The sequence below is a fragment of the Aspergillus pseudotamarii genome, assembly GCF_009193445.1.
Source record: "Aspergillus pseudotamarii strain CBS 117625 unplaced genomic scaffold BDV38scaffold_46, whole genome shotgun sequence".
NCBI lineage: Eukaryota > Fungi > Ascomycota > Eurotiomycetes > Eurotiales > Aspergillaceae > Aspergillus > Aspergillus pseudotamarii.
In genome coordinates, this window is record NW_022475060.1 from 61946 (window position 1) to 82403 (window position 20458).

Here is a 20458-nt window from a genome sequence, read left to right on the forward strand (position 1 = left end):
TTGACAATTAGGATCCAGGAAGGTCACCACTTCCAACAAAGCTCCGCGAATCTCAACTAAACCAGGCAAGGCGATCGCTTCAACAGATAAGATAATTCAGCTAATAGCACTCTGTAGACATGTCCTTCCTTCCTCGCTTACTTTTCTTTACCTAGTCAACAGGCTATCTGCCTTATAAAGTGAATCTTCCAGTACATAATGTCTATACATAGACTGTTGCCTCTTGATCCATGTTTACAGATCTATAGCTCTATACGTCTTATTAAACATTGGGTCTTTGTATAAAGTAGTGTGGATACAGAAAATAGGAAGCATATATACTAAGATAGCAGGTAAGACCAACTGTTCCACGATGCACTAATTGGATATATAAGTCTCACACCCACTCGACCAAAACAACCATATGGCGTCAAGGTCGTGCCTTGAGCAGCTAATTACCAACATATAGCAAATTCCCATCTGGAGGTCTATGCCAGATATCTTTGGTCTTGATATTATTATTCTCCAATCTGAGATAGCCTAAATACACACAACTTCCTTAATGAATATCAGTATATCATAGTTCATGATCCTTTGTAATCTCTGGGGGTTTCATTTCCATTTCTGTAGCATTTATACCATCCTCTACACCCAGTGTAGTTCTCAATGATGATCTAACAATGACCTTGAATATCTGTCAAGTATGTCTGGTCCATTTCTAATATAGTCCGTGTGGATGTGTGCATTTAGGATGATACTGCTATTGAGTTGTCCGGCCTGGCTCTTTCAGGCATATCGTGAGCGATCCTTCCATCCAGGTCGAAGGTATTCGCCATCAAAGAGAGGATCAAAGGCCGATCGATGTACACCCATCACTTTCCAAGCTACATCAACCTGTCCTCCAGCTTCATCCATCGTCCACACGCTGAGTCCGATAGTATTGTTACCATTATAGTGAAGGATTCCAGGAAATACTAGAGAGATCATCAGTTTCTAACTCAAACCACAAATTCGCTTATTCCTTATTGAAACTTCTTCGAAAGGACTTACCCGGGAAAGTTGTCTCGTTCGAAATGAAGGGCAAGGTTTTTGCAAATTGATACCCGTTGACGTATAGTTGAGCCCGTAGCTTTGCCTTCTTCTCAGTGCTTAGCTGGAAAGCCAAGCTAACGTCATAGCCTTGTGGAATATTCAACGGTACAACGGTGCGGTAGAAGCGCGCATCAGCGCCAGTGAATCCATCCACAGGGGCTCCTGACTCCCAATCGTTGTCATCAAAGCCAGGGAGATGCCAGCCAAGGCGCTCTGCATGGAGACCGCCTTCGTTGTACGTGCCACGTACTGGCTCAAGCAGATGGTTTCCACCAGCGTTTCCGGCCACTTTCCATAAGGTGAAATTGGTAGCCGAGCCATCTGCAGCAATCAGTGTGGCATTGAGAATGCCTCGTGGGTCTGGCGCGGCCTCACGCTGCTCCTTGCCCATCGTGTCCTGAATAACAAATAGTACATTATCACCCCCTGTATTGAGCTTGACGTCCTTAAAAGATACTTCGAGTTCCCCCGTTTTGTTGGCCATTGAACCGAGCCAAGCCCCAAGGAATTCGCCATTGACATACGCGGAAAAGCCGCTGGCAAGACCGCCAATGACTCGAAGATAAGCACCAGAGGGCATGCTCTCGTCTGAAGCCTTGAATCTGCCTCGCCAGAGAATGTTACCCGCTTGATAGCCATATTCGTCAGCAAACAGAACGGGGTAGGTATCGGGAGGAACGAAATGGGGAGTTGTCATGTGGTTTGCATCTGTAAGAGAGGTTAGTCAGGGCAGCTTGAATATAAGTGGCTAGTTGATCACTCACTGGTCCATTTGGAGTCGTCATAATCCACCAACCTCTCGGGGAGGTTGTCTGCCACCTTCCAGTTGGTAAGGGGCGGCAGCTCTGTGATAAGGCTATCCGCCGTAACTTCGGGAGCAGGCAACGTCCCAACTAGGGTTCCATATTTAGACTTCGTGATCTTCAGCTTCGAGCCGTTAAATGAAACATTTTTCACGTTCTTCGGAGCCCAGATCTCGATATCAGTTTCTTCGTCCCAATCTCCCGTGACGTAGACGGTATTGCCCTCGATCTCAGCCGTACGCACGAGATAGGGTCCGTGAACAAGAACTAATGCGCCTTGTTAGTACATATGTACCGGACATTCTCATGTGACAAGAGTGTGTTTACCGGTAGAGTTCTCCCACGCAAGTGGGTTATTGTTCAAAGTAGGAGCCCAGAATTTGTAAGCAGACTGTCGATCTACCACCACCGCTTGAACGTCATGGTCATATTCGATAACCGTCTTTTCATTACCTACGGCAACATTCGTCAGAACACCATGTCGAGTCATGCTTAGCGTCTTGTTATCGGCATTTCCGCTCATAACTTTGCCCGACTTTGCGTCTTTAAGCAAAAACTCGCCGTCCTCGCCATCCGGGGCCCAGAATATAACCACTTGACGGTCTTCCAGGTCAACGACTGTGAGGATCTCTAGGGTCGTATAAGTGACTTTCTTCCCGGAGGAACCGATGAAGAAGTCTGTGACCAGGACTTTAGACTCCGTTCCATTGATAGTAATGGATCCTTTAGTTGGGATTGTGAGGTTACCAATATCGGTGGTAACATGCAGTCGAAATCTGGTGATCTCTGTAGAAGGAGAGTACTCATGGCGGGTGACATAGAAGGCAGCACCAGTATCTGGATTGCGGAGTTCAGTCGTAAAGATATCCTTGTCAGTAGCATAATTGGTATTGTTCCCCACTCGTTCCACCTTAGAGAAATCGCGAGCGACGCGCATGAAAAGACCAAAGAGCTTGGCTTCGTTGTACTTGTCGCCAATCAAACGTGTCTCGTGAATGGGCGCCGAGTAGTCATAGCTGGTGCCGACCTCAGGGAAGCCGATATTACCCCAATTGGTTCCACCATAGAGCATGTAGATATTGACAGCTGTCACCTTCTGTGCCAGGTTGTGACGGAAGAAAAGGTTCACCCAACCAGGCCCCATATTATCTTTACACCCGCCCTCGGGCCCATCCCAGGGGTTGAACGAGCCTCCCTGAAACTCCATGAGAAACGAAGGTTGAGTCCGCGACACCTCATTAAAGTGCGTGTAGTAGTCAAATACGGTGTATGGCTCAACCTGCCCATTGACTGAAAGGCATTGCGCCAAATTGCACGTCCAGCACGCCGGATAATGGTCGAGGCCATACACGTCGACCTCACCACCCACGCTACCGTAATCCTTTGACCAGGATCGCGTCCCCATATTGGGGTTGTTGGCAGTGAAGGGGATATCAATATCCCATTCTCTGTGTTTCTGTTCAAGTAGCTCCATGTAGTTGATGGCAGTGTGATTGGGCGTCTTCAGGTCAGGATCGAGCCACTGGAGGCCATATTCATTTTCGATCTGCCACATGATAATGGGTCCTCCGTTAGTGATGAGATATGGACGTACATACTCCGCAACAGCTCCAGAATATCGTGTCCAAGCACTGGCGTACTTCTCGCTGTCGTCGCGCAGGGGGCCATACTCCCCAGTAGTTAGCCAGCCTGGGAAGCCTCCTCCATTTGCTTCGGCGTTGCTGTACGGACCGGGTCTGTAGATGATGTAAAGACCAATCTCCTTGGCAATTTCAAAGGCTTGAGCAAAGTTATGAGCCCCTGTTTCAAAATCCAACGTCTCATTGTTTGGGGCATGCCAGCCCCAATGTTCGTAAAGTCCAATCCCGTTGAAGCTGTTTGAAGTCAGAACTAATCTCATGCGACGGCGCTGCATTGGAAGTTGTACATACCCAGCTGCCTTGACTTTCTCGAGGATGTCTCGCCACAGTTCAGGAACAGGGATGCGCCACAGGTGCAACTAATTAGACTGTTAGGCCACGTTACATATCACTAGGTTAGAGCTGGGGTCTATGCACTTCGCCCGACCAAAGGAACAGTCTCTCTCCGTTGACAATCACGCTGTAATGGTCCCTGCGTGGTGCGTAAGCTTCACCTGTCTACCTGCATATTATAGGGCTCTATAGCATACCATTGGACGATCTGGTTCAAACCATTGTCATGTAAAGGCCACTCTTGAGCCGTGGAATGAGTTGCTAGGCATGCAATTGCCACGGCACTACTGACGGTGTGCCACAGCCTCATGATTGCAGAGTTAACCCTGTTAAATCAGCAAAACCTGAATGGAATCTGCGATTGATACTGGGGTAATTCACTATACCAGATCGCTTGACATTAACGAAGGTGCCTTCGTTTACTATCATTTATAGACCACTTCAGTAGACGTGATCATCCACAGAACTGCCATTCCTATCATTTCCCCACGTCCCTATTTCCCCGGATTTCCGATTTCGGCAGGCCAATCCTGACTGAATTAATCTATCTTGGTTTTCAGCAAATGGGCTTTAGGACACATGTCAGGCGGCGTCATGGCATAAATATCCGCCTGGGCGCTCTCCGCCAGAAGGATTGATCTTTTCCGACGGCTGTCTTTTTTTCGAGTTATCCGTCGGAGTATTATAATCAAACCAGTAACACTCTAATTATCATATTTGCGCTGTTTCTTTTGTGCATACAGTCCGTCTAACAGGAGCAACATCGTTCGGGCTTGGGTAGCAGAGCCACGTCATAGTTCACTTGATTCGTGGAAGGAGTCGAAGGTCGTCAGCACTGCTATTTTGCTATTCAATCCTTTAATCCTTTGTGCGTCACTCCCGGAGCTTAGTCTTTTCATTTTCAGTACTTGGACGAGTGTATATACCTCACTGGTCTTAACAACTTCACGTAAAATTAGGAATGCTACGTATACTAAGAAACAACGTCATTGATACAAAATGACAACATATTCGCAATTTCAACTTGCACATTAGTAACACATTATACCCCAAGCCCTGCTCTGCCATACACCAGTCGAGATAGACACATAACTAGTAAAGCGAGCCAAAGATAGACACGCTATCGTACGCCTGGCCGTTTGGATCAAACATGACGTTGCTCTCACAGGAAGACCCCAGTACAGCATTATCTATCCACGCAGGCTCCCAGTAGTTGAGTCCCGTAGCAGCCGGGATAGCCTTGAGGGTATCGGCAAGTCGTTGGAGATACGTAATCTGGCCGGCTGGGCTGAGAGGAATATCGAGCTGGTCCTGCGGAAACGGATATTCTGGGTTAGTGCACTGCGTCGGCCAGTTTGTCTCGACAACCTGGACTTCTTTCTGGTACTGAGATGCCAGACTGGTCAGAGACTGGGTCAATGCGTCCATCGTGGCACCTTCACCCCAAAAGGGGTAGAACGAAACGGCGATAACATCCCAGTCGTCGACGGTCAGATAGCCGGTGTTCAAGACCAGGTCGTAAAACCAATGCTGGAGATCCGAATCATATCCATGGGCAAGGTGAGTCACGACCTTGGTATGTCCTCCTAGAGAAGAACTCTTCACAGCACTCGCAGCGGTCTGCAGAAGTCGGGCGAGGTTTTCCGGATTCGTGTAGTAACCGGTCGGCCAGAGCAATCCCGATGGGATCTCATTGCCGATGGTGATTGTCTCTGGGTAGAGGCCCTCTGCCGCAAAGGTTTCACACACGTTGCTTGTGTAGTTGTATAATGTATTGATGAGCGGCTCAATCTCTTGTGGCCAACCAGTCGGGATGGTTTGTTGGTTAGGGTTGGTCCATGTGTCGCTGAAGTGAAGGTTGAGGCCAAACATCAAGCCTGCCTTGTTCGCCCGTCGCGCCAGTTCAAGGTTGTACTGCACTCCGTAGTCGCTGTCAACCGTCCACACTCGTTGGCGCACCATGTTGACGCCGGCTTCCACCAGAATATCCTCCAGAGGCATCTCAATGCCTTGTGCGTTCTTATAAACGACTCCGCCACGTTCCTCCACTATGACTGAAGACCAGTCAACCCCGACATACTGCAGGGGATCTGCCCTGGATGCGAGTTTGCATGTGGATGTGGCAGACACAGTCGGCAACGATGAGAATATCACCGCTGCAGCTATCGCCTTGAGCACTTTCTGCATTATGTGCTTCGGCAGAGGATGGATCCGTGAAGGGAAAAGCTTAAGAGATGTTGCAAATAGACTGACAGTAGGTTTGAGGGGCGATTGATATATTTATACTTATTGCTATGGATAGTATGTCTACGACACAACCTTAGTGCCACATAGTATTTTGATCGCGTGGTATTGAGATATGCTATGGAAATTGACTGAATTTGGCTGAGCTAGTAAAAATCCAGCTTGTGAAGATCCGGGAAAGGTAATCCCTAACTCTGATAGCTAAAATCCGAACAAGTTTTAAGCGTGTTTTCACCACCAGTCCAAGCCGAGTCATATAGTTTAATTTAGGTGGAACGGCCGAATGTGGGGTTCGCGAACTATGTGGATTGCCAAGGCAGTTCCGTTGTGGGAAGTGATATTGCAGGGTGAAATATATCGCGAGATCTTCCCCCCTAATGCACTCCCTACGATACACGGAAAAGCTCCACCAGCCGGAAGAAGTGCTTGGCACGGAAAACTAAGCGGAAGGGCAGAATGTAAATCTGTTCACCTCGAGTAGTCGCTCTATCCTCACCTCCATTATGTGTCTTTTGAAGGTCTTGAGAGGCTGTCCCTTGGTTCACTTTTCCTATCCTCAAGTATTCTTGACTGGGCTTTCGGCGAAAGCAGAGAAGACAAAATAAACCGAGGTGGCTCTGTCAGATAACAGCCGAGGTGAACATGATACAAGTAGAGCAATACAATACTTCAGAAACCAGATGGCCTTGGCCAGTGTGTTCGACGCAGTTACCCTGCCATGATAGTGGAGAATTAGCGCAAATCATTTTTACTTCTCGAACCATGCATTACGGCGAATAGGACTGCATTGACGGACCAATCGACTATGGAAATACATAGTTGCAAATGAAGAGATATACTACTGTTCGACCCCCCTCATCATTCAGTCCTCCGTAGTAAACAGACGGGTTTCATAGGTATCTATCTTGAAGAGTAGCCTAAACCGTATGATGATCGGTATGCTCAACATGGGTGACTTCAACCTTTTCCACTCGGCCCATTTCCTGAGCGAACGTTGTCCTAGGCATCCATTGGGCGCTCTTCCGTGGGCTTGTCTCGGCAAGCATGAGATCGACTTGTTCGAGGGAGAGGCCCTTCATCTCCGGAACAAAGAAATAGGCAAACAAAGCCCCCAGAAAACAGAGTGAGCCCCAGAAGATGAACACCTTGGGCCCGAGGTTAACCGCTCCCTCTTCATCGCCAGTCATATAAGGGGCAATGACAGCAAGCACACAGTTCCAGAACCAACACGATGCCGTTGATATAGCGACACCACGTGCGCGGATTGGCAGAGAGAAGATCTCTCCCACAACAACCCACGCGGCAGGCCCCCAGGTGGTAGCGTAGAAGAATATTTGGAAGCAGATGACGGCAATCATTCCCTTGACTGCTGTTTCATTGTCGGGCAGTGCAGTTCCAACAGCGCCGATGATGTACTGCATCAGAAACATGCCGAGCCCACCATAGACGAGCAAAGGCCTGCGGCCGAATCGCTCGATAGTCCAGAATGCGAGCGGAGTGGTCAAAACATTGACAAGTGTCGTTATTAGAGAAATGAGAAACGGATTGGAGATTGTTCCAAGCTGCTGAAAGAACGTTGTCCCGTAATAAAATATAAAGTTCATTCCAGACAGCTGCTGCATTGCCTGGATACCAGCACCAACGATAGTTCTTCTGATATTGGAGTTGGGTTTACTGATCGGGCCCTTGAAGCAAAGCAGCCACGAGTTTATATACCCCTTGTCGGGACTCACGAGGGACTCATACTCATGGTTCGCCATGATTTCTGCAAGCTCGCCATGAATATACTCGGAGCTTTCGGGCTGTTCTCGGATGAAACAAAGAGCCTCTGTTGCCTTTTGAATATCTCCTTTCTTCACGAGGTACCGGGGTGACTCGGCTGTAGGTGGTAGTCAGTGTTTGTGCATAAAGTCCCAAACGGAAATGGGGGTCGTACGCAAGAGGAACAGAGCACTAGCAAGTATAATGTCCCAGAGGAACTGGACTCCGATAGGAATACGGTAAGACCCTGTATCATTTCTCCCTTGGGTTGCGTAAACGACACAGTTTGCAATCAAAAGCCCAATCGTGCTAGGTCAATGCCTCAGTACACATTGGAAACTGTAGAGCCTACACAGGCTAGCTTACATAGAAAACTGATAAGCTGAAACAACAGCACCCCGGATCTTCCTCGGCGCAACTTCAGACATATAGAGAATGATGACTGAAGATTCGAAGCCGACGCCCAGGCCAGCGACCAAGCGTCCGATGGTCATGACGGCCAGTTGGCCGCTGCTAGAGATTTGAAGGATGATGCCACAAATGAAAATGGCGCAGCCGATGAGGATGGTAATGCGACGGCCCCACAGATCAGCTAGGTCACCAGCAACAATAGCACCAAGAAACGTTCCAAGGGACAGAATCGAAGTCATGAGGGATTTGTCCGAGGACGGTATGGTGAACGAGTGGGAGGAATCAACGGGGGTACCGGCGTTGAAGTCATACTCCATGCCAGTGTATTGCTGGATAACGTATGGCATTCCTAGAACGCCAGACATCCAACCGATGTCATAGCCAAAGAAGACGCCACCAAACGCAGCCGAGACGCAAACAAGATAGGCCTTCCAGGTGATGGGGGCCTCTGTCGTAGACAAGCCCGACACCCCAAGGGCATTTTCTGTAGTCATGGTAATTCTCTGTCCCTTGGAGGTAAGGTAAGGGTATTAACTCAATGAGGTGGTAGAAAGTCGTTGATAGCAGCTACTAGAATAACTATAGTAATATTTCGCAGCCAACAATAGAGGGGTAAAGGGCTTTTAACACCACGAAAATGAGGTGCACTTGTATGAAATGACGATCCAATGACCACGCTCGTGGAGTTTAGGACACTCGATTCCGGGCAATGACTACATTGAGTTGGCTAATTCGACTCCGTTACTGCAGCAAGATCTTCCAACGCGAGCCGAAGGTTGAGCTAGTTTGTCCATCGGATTCAGAGCAGGGCGGAACGTATGTACCAATGGCAACCTGGCCTTTACATCCATCGGAAACAACAACATTTCCAGTTGGACTAGATTGACTGGCACAGAATTTGATAAGGAGTGAAAATGCACCGATAGGTCGACGCCAGATTAGGCACACTCCCTTCTTATCACTATCATCCTTGCTTATCTTACGTATCCACAGCGCTGGGGTGCCCCAAGCATCTAAATCAGACCTTATGATATTGGGACGTCACAGGACCGCTTCAGCCCTAGGTTTACGGTTTAAGAAGAGATATGCCACAGGAAATACAAGAATAGCATTTGTTTAATTGACAATCGTAAAGAGGTGCTTCACATTGTTCCTAGACGGTCCCATCTCGGTCAGGCCTATCGTGTTGGAGCCTGTTCATGTGACGGCAAATATAGAGGGCTACAGGGCCTTGGAGAGAATCCTGGCTAATTTTAAATACAGTAGCGCAATGCTGAATAGAAACCCTGAACTCACGAATACCTCGATTTTTCTGGAGCCTCAAGGAAAGAAAGAGTAAGAAGCAATGACCGCGTAATGGACCGCCATGACGAGTTCTAACTGGGTAGCATAAATGCTTTTGGAATGGGGGTCCGCAGCCAAGGTGAAATAAAACCAAATAAATTAACTGGAATGAAATTTGTCACCCATCCTTGAGAAACAGTGCACACAAAGTTTCCTTGGTAAGGTCTTTGGGGGAAGGACGCTTTTTTGTTTCAAGAATCCCGCACAGGTCAGGTTATTATCGAGTTATCACTTTAGCCTCGCAAGGCTGGATAACATTATTTGTTCAAACGAAGGTGTTGAATGTCTTTGAAAAGGACATCCTACTGGCCAGGGACCTTACCTGTGTTAATTTAATAAAAATTTCAGGTTGTTCAATAACAACCTTCATCGTTAACAGGGATCATAGGGCTTAAGCCGTATCACTACAGGATCGCTTAGGAAAGAAATCCAGTTGCTTTACCCACACTTTGACTAATACTAAACAGTACCCACCAACGCTATAAGATAGCGGAAACTGTATCGCATAGGTCTTACCCTCCATGTTACTGGACGGCCGTTTAACGGAGGTGGACGGATATAGACGGAAAATCAATCGGGTCCAGCTTATCGGAACTGGAGTTATCCGGAGAACCAAGGCTCAAGCTGCGGAATAGATCCAAGAGCTACTAACCACTACTATGTCCCAAATCCCTGTTTATATACTTTTCTCATCTTTTTAGTCCCCGACTCTACCACAGCCATACAACGTCTCAAGTGGGTTATTAGTTCATCATGGGGAAAATTGTGTCAATGGAGTATTTTCGCGTTCCTCCGCGGTGGCTTTTTGTCAAAATCACTGACGAAACAGGCGCCTGTGGATGGGGGGAAGCTTCCCTTGAAGGCCACACTAATGCAGTAGAAGGCTGTCTGGATGCATGGTTTGAGAGATACAAGGGATTAGACGCAGAGTATGTGGATTCCTTTCAATGACTGTTTTTCACTACCTTTTTTTTACGGGTTCTAAACATGGTTGTAGGGATATTGAAAATATTTGGCAGCTCTCCTGGCGCGGCAGCTTCTACCGTGGTGGACCTGTGTTCATGAGTGCGCTGTCCGGAATTGATATTGCTCTATGGGATATGAAATGTCTGTAGCAGTGGTCAAACCCCTACCAGGCTATCCGGCTTTGTCCGGTGTCTAACGAATGGACATGCAGACTGACATATAAGTAGCCAGAAAACTTGGTGTGCCCATATATCACCTGCTGGGTGGCAAGGTTAGGGACAAAATTCGAGTTTATGCTTGGATTGGGGGTGACAGGCCCAACGAAGTTCAGGTTCAAGCGTATGTTACCCCTTAACAACCATAGAGGAACCGTACTCATGTCCCATAGTCAAGCCCGCAAACAACAGGGGTTCCATGCTGTCAAGATGAATGGCACGGGAGACACAGCATGGTTAGACTCACCATCGGTTCTTCAAGAGGTCGTGGAGAGGGTCAAGGCTGTAAAGGCAATGGGTATTGATGTTGCTGTTGACTTCCACGGCCGGGTACATAGGCCCATGTCCAAACGCCTTGCGAGGGCACTAGAACCCCACGAACCTCTGTTCATCGAAGAGCCCCTCCTCGGGGAGCATATCGGCGCCATCAAACAGGTATCAGAGTTGACCACTATCCCAATTGCTCTTGGCGAGCGACTTCACAGTCGGTGGGATGTAAGACCGTTCCTGGAAAGCAATTGTGTAGATGTACTCCAGCCGGATATATGCCACATTGGTGGCATCTCCGAGATGAGACGCATCGCCGCCATGTGCGAGACTTATGATGTAGGTGTCGCTCCTCATTGTCCGCTAGGTCCTATTGCACTCGCGGCTTGTGTTCATGCGAACGCGACAATGGCGAATTTTGCCATCCAGGAGATGGGCATAGGCATGCACTACAACAACACTGGACAAGATATCACGAATTATATCACGAATCCTGAAGTTTGGACTGTGCGGGATGGCCATATTGATGTCTTATCTGGTCCGGGCTTGGGGATTGAAATCAACGAAGCAGAGGTCAGGCAGCTGTCTCAAGATACAAAAGCTTGGCCAATTCCTGAGTTCCGCGGTCCTTGTGGGGAGTTTCGAGAGTGGTAAAGCGACAGTGCGCCAGATATAGACATGTTATTAGTAAATCTTAAGAACCTACAATAGATGTACCCATTACGATCTTCTTATGTCGAGGCTTGGATATTTGATTGATAGTACCACTGTCTACCAACCAATATATAAACTCGGAGTCTAAGCTCATGGTGATCCTATTTCAATAATGTAGGAAGATTATACCCGACAAAACACGTTGTTATTATAAACATTGCGCCGAGCAGCGCAGTCCATTCACACCCAAGCTCCATCAACTGGGTAACAACTTCCGCTCACAAAAGAGCTTTCCGGCCCCAGCAAGAATACAACCACAGTTGCCACCTCCTCAGGGGCCCCTTGCCGTTTAAAAGCGATAGGATCATCAAAGGGCGCATCAGATGGCCGTTCGACTCGGTCCCAAAACCCTTGCATCATTGGAGTGTAGATAGGTCCTGGGGCAACGGCGTTAACCCGGACTTCCCTGTGGCCATTCTCCTTTGCAGCAACTCGAGTAAGGCCCAAAACGCCATGTTTACTCGCTGCGTACGCACCGTGGTTTGCCACGCCTAGTTCTTTTCAGAAAGAGTCCCAGTTATTAAGAGGGAGAAAGAACTCACCGGTGGTAGCATGGATGGACGCCATGTTGACGATTGAGCCTCCATCCACAATGTGGTTGAGCTCTGCCCGGAGGCAATACATCGTTCCTGTCAAGTTCACACTGATTATTTTGCTCCATTCATCATCATCCAGCTCTGCCACAGATTTGATCCCATGGTCTTTTCCGATGACGCCGGCAATGTTGGCTGCTCCATCAAGCCGATGGTATTTCGCCTTGATGTCGGCAATCCAATTTGCAACCTGTTGCTTGTTCGAAACATCGACTTGTGTGATCATGAACTCAACAGAGGGAGTTTTGGAAGAGAAATATAATTCAACTTTGCGGAGGCCATCTGCGCTAACGTCGGCTATACAGACTGTTCCCCCGCGTTCCGAGATGAGTTTGGCTGTTGCAAAGCCGATGCCACTCGCACCGCCTGTAACAGCATACACTTTTCCCTGGAGTGACATTGTTTGCGAGATTACCATAAACAATAATTCTTACCAAATTCTTAAGCAGCCGCCTCGAGTTTCAATGGTGAACATTGCGCTGTTCGGCAACGCTTCCTGTGGGATCTCGGAAAAGAGCCTTCACGGGGTGTTTTCCGCCGACGGGTATTCTTAGAATTTATTGGCCAGAATTATCCGACGGGTCAACGGGTTATTGCACTACGGACTAAAGAACCAAAAAAACGAAAAGAGAGAGGGGGAAAGAGGCCAGATAATGATTACTGCTCGGAGAAATTCCTCAATAGGGTACACTTGCCTATCAAGAGGCAGATGACAATAATCTCATGGGGAGACTGACACTATTATCATGCAACACCGAATGGGTACCCTTCAGAAGACGGCGTGCATGGCGATGATATTGCTAGTTACAAGCGGTAGAGACTATTGAAGCCGGATACAACCTGCCGGTAGTCTCAATTAGCCGATTAATACCAGAATATCTTATCGTTTTCGTGAGCATTTACCATCGACTCAAATTGATCCCATCCGGTCAGATCTTCCAAAGAAGCACTGGGACTGACATGAAAATCATCCAGCGGGTCCATGCCTACCATGTTTGCCGCTCCCATAGCAAATTCCGTAGTCAAATCCCCGACATTCGAAGTAAGGGCCTCTATACCCTCACTCCCCATCTCCATTGCATAGTGGGTTTGCGTTGGTTGTCCAACAGAAGGCTGGACTGGGGTCATTTGCCGCACAGCCTCTGCATGCAGCTCTTCTAAAACCAGACAATACCTATAAGTCAACGATCCCTCTTCCGCAATGTCCATAATCTGCTGCTTGCAGCGCTCTGCAGCTGCGAAGAACGACCGGTATACGTCGCCTGGCTCCTTGCTGTGTTGTATAGTGTAGACGTACAAGATCACAGAAGCGGAGAAGGCAAAGTAAGGAGTGAACTATGAAACACTGATATTAGCAAGCTCTTGGAGCTTTACTGGAATCCTTACCCAGAAAGACCGGAAAAGTTGCTTGGCTTGGATCATCGTGTCCACGACAGTAACAATCTCCATTGCAGCACGGAGACACTCAGTGATGCTTCCATCAATATGTCCCCTTCGTTCATTCTGCTCCCGCGGCAATCTCCGTGTGTTGTTCGTCAACCGCGCGAAATTTGTAAGCAAAAGCGGACGGTTAGTTAGAATCACCGTATGCCAGTAGGCAAGATTAAGAACGTTCCTCTGTCGCTGGTAGATTAGGACTAATGGGGCAGCGTTTGAACTAGGTTGGTCGAGGAAACCGGCCATGTCTCTGCGCCATGACTTCAACTCACTCATATACTTTGTTGTGTGAGACAATCGTTCGGTGATAGACATAGGTTGAATAGCGTAGATGTCGCTCAAGACACCACTCAATATCCGAGATAATCTATGTGAATCTCGTGTCAGTTTTGGGGGAAGAGGTTACATTCCTGGTAGGATGTACTTTGCGTAGCTAACCGGGCCAAACATGGTCGACAGCCCTTGGCCCCCACACGGAGCAGTTACGTCCATTCTGTCCTGGACCTCTTCATCCTCCACATAAGAAGGGAGCTCCTGGTCAATGTCCTTGTCATTAAACGTCCTCGGCCTCCCAAGCGCCGTGCTTATGTAGTTGTCGAGACAATAGGCACTCCAAAAAGTCCGCCGACGGCACTCAATTTCGAGCCGAGTCATGGAGCTGGAACTGGCATGTCGATTGCGATGCAGACCGAGGGCAAAAATCAACCGAGCGACAGTGCCAAAAAGACTCCAGCAGTGGTTGATGCGTGACTGTGACAGAAGCCACAGACATTGACAAAGGCGAGCTTGGACACTTGCGAGTCGCACGGGACCCTGCTCTTTGGCCAGTTGCTGGTTCGCTGCCCGGAAGTATCGAACACTGAAGTGTTTCTTAGCATCATTTAAGATCGCTAGGCAGGTGGTGCTCGAAACAATGCAGATAAACAGACCTCGTGTCAGCTTCTACTGCGGACAATTTCGGGCTTGTATGTTCCTGTGCGATAGCAAAGATCATGAAAATCACAGCTATCTGTGCAGGTGCAGCATCTTTATCGCGCATTACACCTCGGGTCTCGTAGAATTCGTCCACCCATTGCTCGATTGTGGGTCGGTGCACAAATCGATCTACGGGAACTGCAAAGTCAAAGTATCTATGAACCAGACGAGTAGTGTCATCTCGGTTCAGCAGCAAACAGAATGTCGGGTCAAGATACGATGATGAAGGGTCCCCAGCACCGCAATCAGTATGACGGTAAGGCAACGGTGCGTCGCCAAAGTTGAAGACAGATAAGCTTCGAGGAAAAGATACAGATTGTTCGAGTCGCTTTTGAACTCTAGAGAGGAATGAGATACCGGAGGAGGGGCCTACGTAGTGGCCATGCAGATCGGTCTGCGCTGGCTCAGGAGAAGCGCGAGAGACAGGCTCGCCCAGCGGCATCGATGCGCTCTGCTGGGACACAACGCCCGGTGATTCTTCAAGGATGTCTGGATTTCCGGGATGACTTGCCGTTTGATCTCTACCCTGTGGATTTAGCGGAGACGCGGTTAGTTGAGCCAGAGGCCTCGAGCGGGTCAATCGAACAGCTGGTCGTCGCCCTCTAGAGTAGGAAGCGTTGTAGGAGCAAGTGACAGATGCCTCGGTGCATACACGGCATGGCTGTTGGCCATTACACCGAACCTTTCTCCTGAAATCAGTCCAAGTCAATAAAATGAGTAACATCGGTGTAAGGTGAAGGGGCAACTTACTTCTTGCAGCGATCGCAGGCACGCGTCACACGGATGCGACCAGATTGCCGAGGCCATCCGTCGGACGAGTTCCGGGTAGTAGGTAAAGCATGCTCCATGTCGCCAGCGGTGATATTCCCGGCGGTGGATTTGTCCCCTGCATCCATCGGATGGAACGAGGTTGGAGTGGTTGGGGAATTACTTTCGTTCCAGTGGGGGTCCGTACAAAACACACGCTAAACTTACCCTAATGACCGCCTTTACTAGTGGACTAATCAAGCTAACGGACAATTCTTGGGATTTTACCGAAACCTTGGCGTTTTACATTAACCCACGGCTATTAATACTATTAGACCCTAATTTTAGGGCTCATAGTACCGAACGTTAGTGGCAGTAGTGCCTAAACTTCGGGGCTACAGTACCAAAAGATGGAAGTTTGAAAAGCCGTACATGTCTTCGGAATAGATCAGACTAGTTAATACCCCAAACATGTAGACAACTATCTGGAGTACTTGCTAGATAATTATAATGGAACCTTAAAAGTTAAAGGGCTGATGTAGAACAACACAGCTATTTTCAATACTACTGTAAATTCATATACCCTGAATTGAGCACTACCAGCGAGCACAACGGACACAAAGCTCAAGGCACAAGAATAAATTATGGTTGGTGAGGCTGGAACACCCACTGTCTTATTTATTGGCGCCATAGCCACGTTAATACGTGCTCATATGGCAGGTGGTGAATACTGGTTGTAACTATTGAATGGCCGGTATGTCCAATTGTCTACAATATGTAGCTTCCTGAATAGTAGCTACGCGTGTCGAACCCCAAGGCAGGCAAAAAGCACTTCCGTATCTTCCGACATGTAATCATAAGTTAGCGGGAGTTCCGAGACAGCCTTCAAGAAACTCATATAATACGAGCATCAATCGAAGTGAGTGGTTTCCATATCATTGAACATAGATAACAGCACTTTTCCCTGCCGGCCCGGAGTAGCCTCGCACTCCAGCGCCTGCCGAATCTCCGAAAGTGGGAACACAGCTGCCACCTTTGACGCCGCGGTGCCATCCCGAACGAGCTCAAACATATCGTCTAACGCACGCTGCAGCTCATGTCGTTCGGTCGTGTGGATCCAGTCTCTGAGCCGAAATAGTACAATTCGCGCCTCCGGGCACTCTTCGCGCAAACGGTACGACAAGGGTATGCCGGAGAGAAGCCCATAATGAACAAGGGTTCCGCCTGGAGCAAGACTGCGTACAAGATCATCTCCCTCGGTTCCGCCAACTGCATCCCATGCGACTGCCAAGCCACGGCCACCACTCAATAAACTTAGCTTGTGCCGGAGTCCGGCTTCAGATGTGCAGACCACAGCCAAGAGGTCGAGCTGATCGGAGAGTTGACGTTCGCCGTCAGGCCGTCGAATCAGGGCTATCGGCTGTATGCCGGCGCGATTAAGCAGGCGAATGATCATCTGCCCGATAGCGGACGCGGCTGCGTTGACTGCTACCACTGCAGGTGGACTGGGCGCGTATTGTCGTACCATCATCCAAGCCGTCAGTGGATTGATATATGCCATCGCCGCTTGTTGATCGGTCAAGTCCAGTGGCACGGGGAAGCACCAGCGTTCTTCAGTAACCTTCATGTCCTGCCAGGCGCCTGCACTCCCGAGCGGCAACACCCGCTGTCCCACACGCAATTCGGATAGCCCTGCGCCGACGGACTCGATCACACCAACTCCTTCGAACCCCGGTACAAAAGGTAGCGAGGTCCTCGATCCGTAAGCTCCGGATATTGTCACCAAATCTGACGGATTGATACAGGCCAAAAGCATACGGATCCGCACTTGACCGGGGCCAGGGACCTGTGGCTTATACGATTCGTATGCTACTACCTCCTTCGGAGGGCCAAATTCTCGTATAACAGTGCCGAACCTCACAGGCGCTTCAAGCTCGGAAGACATTTGAAGCCTACCTGAAGCGACTGAGTCATCCTTCTTGCCAGGGTTGTCCCCCAGGGGAACTACATTTCAAAAGTTAATTCGATATTCTTCGAGTGTAGATGTCAATGGAGGGAAATACAAGCCTTCATTTCATGCCAGCATGGTGCCTGTATTATGTAGACAAGTCATCCTTGGTATACGAGCCGTATGTATGTACAAGGCCAGGATTTGAGGACATTTAATACCGCATTGTGTCGATTTATACACATCCCTTCACCGCCCAGTATTCACAGTAAACTATGAATTAGCCAATGAAATCTATTCATTAAGTCTTGCCATAGGATCTACCAATTATAAGTTCGATATCCAATCTAGGTAGAATTCCGGCTAAGAGTAATCCACTTTGAAGATCACGATATATCGACCTGAAAAAAAACCCCCCTATAAATTACCCTATAGAGACGCCTATGGTGTCCGGATATTTTAGGTGGTCGAATGGGATGACTTTTCGTTTGACACGATATTACTACTTTTAGAATTTAATTCTGCGATATTCTACTACTTTCAAGAGATATGACTGTATAGGTATCCTAAACACTTCATATATTTATATCGCGATAAAAGAGTTAGTAATCTACTTAGTTATTCGTAGTTAATAGCCGTGGCTTACTGTTCTTTTCCTTCTGCGAAGGGGGCGGACATGGCACGGATCTCTTCGATGGTAGGCATTTTTGCTAACTTCTTAACAATTAGAGGAAGAGGGGCGATCCAGTTGCTCCATACAACAGTACTAATACTAGTATTCAACCATGCAGAAGACAAGGGGTTCCATGTTTGAAGTAGCAGAAATGAATGAGGAATGAGTGGAGAGAAAAGGAACATTCGTCACCCCAGGAGACGGAGGCTCCTGCAGTAGATTTATACATGTTTTACCTGGATCTGGGTATACTACAATATGTACTTCCCGGTACTTGGAGGAAAGAACAATGATGCATTTCCCCTGTATAAAGGCCAGCTCTAGCAATGTATAAAGGCTTCAAATCACCGCTATTGATTCATTCTGCCTAAAAATCAGTGGCAACTATAAGCCAACCTCTCACGCTGAGCATTATCACTGAGCCATGTACCCTTCAGATATGTCCCCTTGACTGGGCCCTTATTCGATACATTCCTTTTTCTGGGATTCTCTTGAACATTCATAGTCTTGAAGCTCTAAGAGTGGGCTTGACGTTCGTTTTGACTCTCTCATTCTATTAAATATTCGAATCCTTCAATCTTACGCTAGGATTGGCATGCCTCCTTTGCTCTGCGATAATCATGACCCCAAAAGTAAACCCCCCAAAGAACTGGACTCAAAAAAATCCAAATAAAACCAATGATTGTACCAGTCCACCCAATTCCAATCAAGTTGATCAATGGAACAGCTGCTGCAACTGTACACGCCCCAAAACAACACCGAAACAGATTGTTTGCGGAAGTAGCGGTAGCTGGTCGACGAACATGGCAGTCAACCACTAGGGTGATGAGCGTGCTTGTCGCTCCAGAGATCAAATGCGATAAAAAAAAAAGCATAATGAGAGGCCCCGCAAGATTGACTTCGTAATTCATTGTCCACGCATAGCCGATCATCACTATCGAAGCGCAGTATATGACTGGAAGTGTGATTTGCAGTCGTGCCTTTTCCACTGGCATGGAGATCAATTGGACTTGCCGATTCTGAACGATCTCAATTCCTTGATCTTTCGCGTGGCGTCGAAAGTTCCAGTCGATGAGTTTTCCGATTGTCCAACGAGATGTGAGACTCCCCGCACCGTAGGGGATATAGCATAGACCAACTTGTAAAGCATTAAACTGGTACTTATGCTCAAGCTGGGATGGAAGACTGCTGAGCACGGCCAAGTATCCACTAAACAGTACGGTCGTGAACAAAATGATTGCACCTGTTTCTTTTTGGGCGGCTACTCTGAGAACATCCAGAGGGGTTGGCCGCTTAGGTCGAGCTGGTCGTTTCGCTTTCTGATCTTTTTCAGATACGAAGTCACTGGCATAGGCTTCGTGATTTAGGTGTTGAACGAGCGACCTATTCCACCTCATTGGTGGGATAGAGCCATTCCCTACCATTGCCCGGCAGGTCTCTGGTACAAAGACAAAAAACACGGTGGCCATCATGCCTGCCCAAATGGCAAGGAACCAGAAGGTGCTTCGCCAGTTGAGAAATTGCGTCAAAACACCACCTAAGATCGGACCAATAGCGGGCCCTAGAGTCACACCCAGTGATGAATAAATCATATATCGTCCACGTTCAGATCGGGGTACCAGATCTGCTGCCACCGAGGAACAGACAACTGTAGCGGTGCTGCTCCCAAAACTCTGCAGACACCGGAGGGCCATTAAAACAGGGTAGCTTGTTTGTTGGGCCAACCCAAGATTCACGCCTACATATAGAAGGAGGGCGAGGGTCACTATCGGGCGACGACCATACACATCGGAGTAACTAGCCACCATCAAGGGGCCTATTCCTTGTACGATCTGTGAGCTCGTAGTTAGATCAATGTATACAAATCCTGGAAAACCTGAATCATATGGCATCTTCATGAAGACTTACCATGAACACCGTGATGGTCAAGGTTATCTTAGCAGGCGAAACTTGGAGATCGTGAGCCAGTGGATTAAGCGCCGGGTAATAAATGTTGGCCGACACTGGAGATATGAATGTGACTAGGGAAGCGATCGTGATAGTCCATCTCTTTCTGGTCTCGGAGAGAATGGTGAAAGGAGCATCTGGATCACCCATTTCCATGATCAAGGCCTGGAATGGATAAGGAACCTGGGTCGCTTTGAATGTCAAAGAGGCAACGCCCTCGGTGGTTTGGTTGTGTGGTTGCAAAAATAAAATAAAATATTGCCATGATCGTCACCATCACCCCTTGCCTGGTCGGAGGTCGATCCATTCTCCACTACGATCCTTAAAATGGCCAAGAATTTAGGACTCGTATCACTGGTACCTCTTTCT

General features: G+C 48.2%; 7 protein-coding genes across 7 annotated transcripts; 1 reads left to right on the forward strand and 6 right to left on the reverse strand.

Moving 5' to 3' along the window:
- Nucleotides 1–765: 765 nt before the first annotated feature.
- On the reverse strand, nt 766–4157 carry BDV38DRAFT_272989 (glycoside hydrolase family 35 protein; the record flags this gene model as incomplete). Its single annotated transcript, XM_032057595.1, has 7 exons — nt 766–953; nt 1030–1779; nt 1836–2141; nt 2202–3748; nt 3806–3873; nt 3932–3986; nt 4045–4157. 7 exons carry the CDS (start codon nt 4155–4157, stop codon nt 766–768), a joined length of 3027 nt encoding a protein of 1008 aa, XP_031911192.1.
- A 782-nt stretch (nt 4158–4939) lies between these two features.
- BDV38DRAFT_272990 (family 53 glycosyl hydrolase) lies at nt 4940–6034 on the reverse strand (the record flags this gene model as incomplete). The annotated part of the gene is made up of 1 exon (XM_032057596.1): nt 4940–6034. One exon carries the CDS (start codon nt 6032–6034, stop codon nt 4940–4942), a length of 1095 nt encoding a protein of 364 aa, XP_031911193.1.
- Nucleotides 6035–7008: 974 nt separating this feature from the next.
- BDV38DRAFT_294797 (sugar porter family MFS transporter) lies at nt 7009–8757 on the reverse strand (the record flags this gene model as incomplete). The annotated part of the gene is made up of 3 exons (XM_032062573.1): nt 7009–7970; nt 8028–8161; nt 8219–8757. 3 exons carry the CDS (start codon nt 8755–8757, stop codon nt 7009–7011), a joined length of 1635 nt encoding a protein of 544 aa, XP_031911194.1.
- A 1603-nt stretch (nt 8758–10360) lies between these two features.
- On the forward strand, nt 10361–11709 carry BDV38DRAFT_272992 (enolase C-terminal domain-like protein; the record flags this gene model as incomplete). The annotated part of the gene is made up of 4 exons (XM_032057597.1): nt 10361–10540; nt 10627–10714; nt 10801–10912; nt 10962–11709. 4 exons carry the CDS (start codon nt 10361–10363, stop codon nt 11707–11709), a joined length of 1128 nt encoding a protein of 375 aa, XP_031911195.1.
- A 240-nt stretch (nt 11710–11949) lies between these two features.
- Nucleotides 11950–15622, reverse strand: BDV38DRAFT_294798 (uncharacterized protein; the record flags this gene model as incomplete). The annotated part of the gene is made up of 7 exons (XM_032062574.1): nt 11950–12260; nt 12312–12750; nt 13266–13697; nt 13749–14166; nt 14224–14658; nt 14729–15463; nt 15525–15622. The coding sequence occupies 7 exons, from the start codon at nt 15620–15622 to the stop codon at nt 11950–11952; spliced, it is 2868 nt and encodes a 955-aa protein (XP_031911196.1).
- Nucleotides 15623–16431: 809 nt separating this feature from the next.
- BDV38DRAFT_285144 (zinc-dependent alcohol dehydrogenase family protein) lies at nt 16432–17466 on the reverse strand (the record flags this gene model as incomplete). The annotated part of the gene is made up of 1 exon (XM_032060424.1): nt 16432–17466. One exon carries the CDS (start codon nt 17464–17466, stop codon nt 16432–16434), a length of 1035 nt encoding a protein of 344 aa, XP_031911197.1.
- A 1260-nt stretch (nt 17467–18726) lies between these two features.
- On the reverse strand, nt 18727–20239 carry BDV38DRAFT_272995 (major facilitator superfamily domain-containing protein; the record flags this gene model as incomplete). Its single annotated transcript, XM_032057598.1, has 2 exons — nt 18727–19974; nt 20051–20239. 2 exons carry the CDS (start codon nt 20237–20239, stop codon nt 18727–18729), a joined length of 1437 nt encoding a protein of 478 aa, XP_031911198.1.
- Nucleotides 20240–20458: the final 219 nt, after the last annotated feature.